The 1,245-nt window shown below is 41.0% G+C and overlaps 1 protein-coding gene across 1 annotated transcript in view; it reads left to right on the top strand.

Annotated features, from left to right (window-relative positions):
• The window catches only part of ids (iduronate 2-sulfatase), a 29,146-nt gene that overhangs the window by 7,899 nt on the left and 20,002 nt on the right, over window positions 1-1,245 (top strand). Inside the window, exons 3-4 of the mRNA XM_008419866.2 lie at window positions 230-407; window positions 512-641. Coding sequence (XP_008418088.2) covers window positions 230-407; window positions 512-641 — 308 coding nt within the window. The remainder of the gene's footprint in view (window positions 1-229; window positions 408-511; window positions 642-1,245) is intronic.

Raw genomic sequence — 1,245 nt, 5'->3', positions numbered from 1 at the left:
TGACAATGTAAAAGATCAAGAATTTGTTTGGCAAATGCTTTTGTCAGATTCGCTTCCTTATAAACACAGTTTGGCATCCAGTGTCATCTCGAAACAGTTCCTGTATTGGTCACGTGACTTGCTAAAACCAATACRCGCACCGACACGSGTGTTGGTCTATGGGTTTGATGCATGCGCCGGCACATCKGTGTTGCTGGACCCRTCACTAGTTACACCCCCCTTTCTCCAGCAAGCCGTGTGCGCTCCCAGTCGCACATCCATGTTGACCAGTCGCAGACCGGACACAACCAGACTCTATGACTTCAACTCCTACTGGAGAGTCCACGCTGGGAACTACACTACTCTACCACAGCACTTTAAATCTAAAGGCTACTACACCATGTCAGTAGGAAAGGTGTTTCATCCAGGTATGAACAGTGTGTTTTACTGGAAGAAGAAAATCCTAAAAACAATTTGAAATGGTTGATCACAAGTTTAGCCCCTTTTGCTTATGTCCTGTTTCTTTCCATAGGAATTGCTTCAAACCACACTGATGACTACCCCTACAGCTGGTCTATTCCTGCATATCACCCATATTCCTTTAGATTTGAGAAGCAAAAGGTACGAATTACATGTTTAAAACATTGTTATTACCCTGCATGGTAGTATGGTAGTATAACAACTGGTCCTTCACAAGGAACAACTTATCCCTGACTAATATTTGACAGTACTCTCCTGTGGTCTGTATGACAAACTCTTTCAACAAGATAAATTGATTAGCACACATTGTATTCATGAGGATCAATTGAATTTACTGACTCCTCAGTAGAAGAATGCAATGTAAAAGCACTGCTCACCACTGAGCTGTGATATTGTTTCYRTCATAATTGTTATAAGGATAAATGRARGGATTTAGACATTCAAATAGGTTTCYTTKAAACAAAATTGAAATCAAAATAAACCCAGTTCCATGTGGACTTAATTAGTATAAGTTGATGTTTTGGTCCTTTGTGTGATTCCTTACCATCATTGTGCAGGAATTCAGACTGAGCCATGCTGTTGTGGATTTTCTGCTGTTTGGGACCATTGTGCCATTTCATTTCACATTAATCTMTCTGACACATGGCTTCACATTTGACTCTACGTACTATGGCATACAGAGGAGTTTATGGTTGACTCAGTGACTCCAAAGGGCCCAGGTTCTCAAAAAATATAACCAGTCCTCCATCACTGACTGACGGTTGGTATGAGTTGTTTGTCGTCTTC

Source organism: Poecilia reticulata, linkage group LG10, assembly GCF_000633615.1.
Source record: "Poecilia reticulata strain Guanapo linkage group LG10, Guppy_female_1.0+MT, whole genome shotgun sequence".
NCBI classification, from domain to species: domain Eukaryota; kingdom Metazoa; phylum Chordata; class Actinopteri; order Cyprinodontiformes; family Poeciliidae; genus Poecilia; species Poecilia reticulata.
The sequence above is the reverse complement of the archived record's forward strand: the minus strand, read 5'-3'. Positions and strand labels throughout refer to the sequence as shown.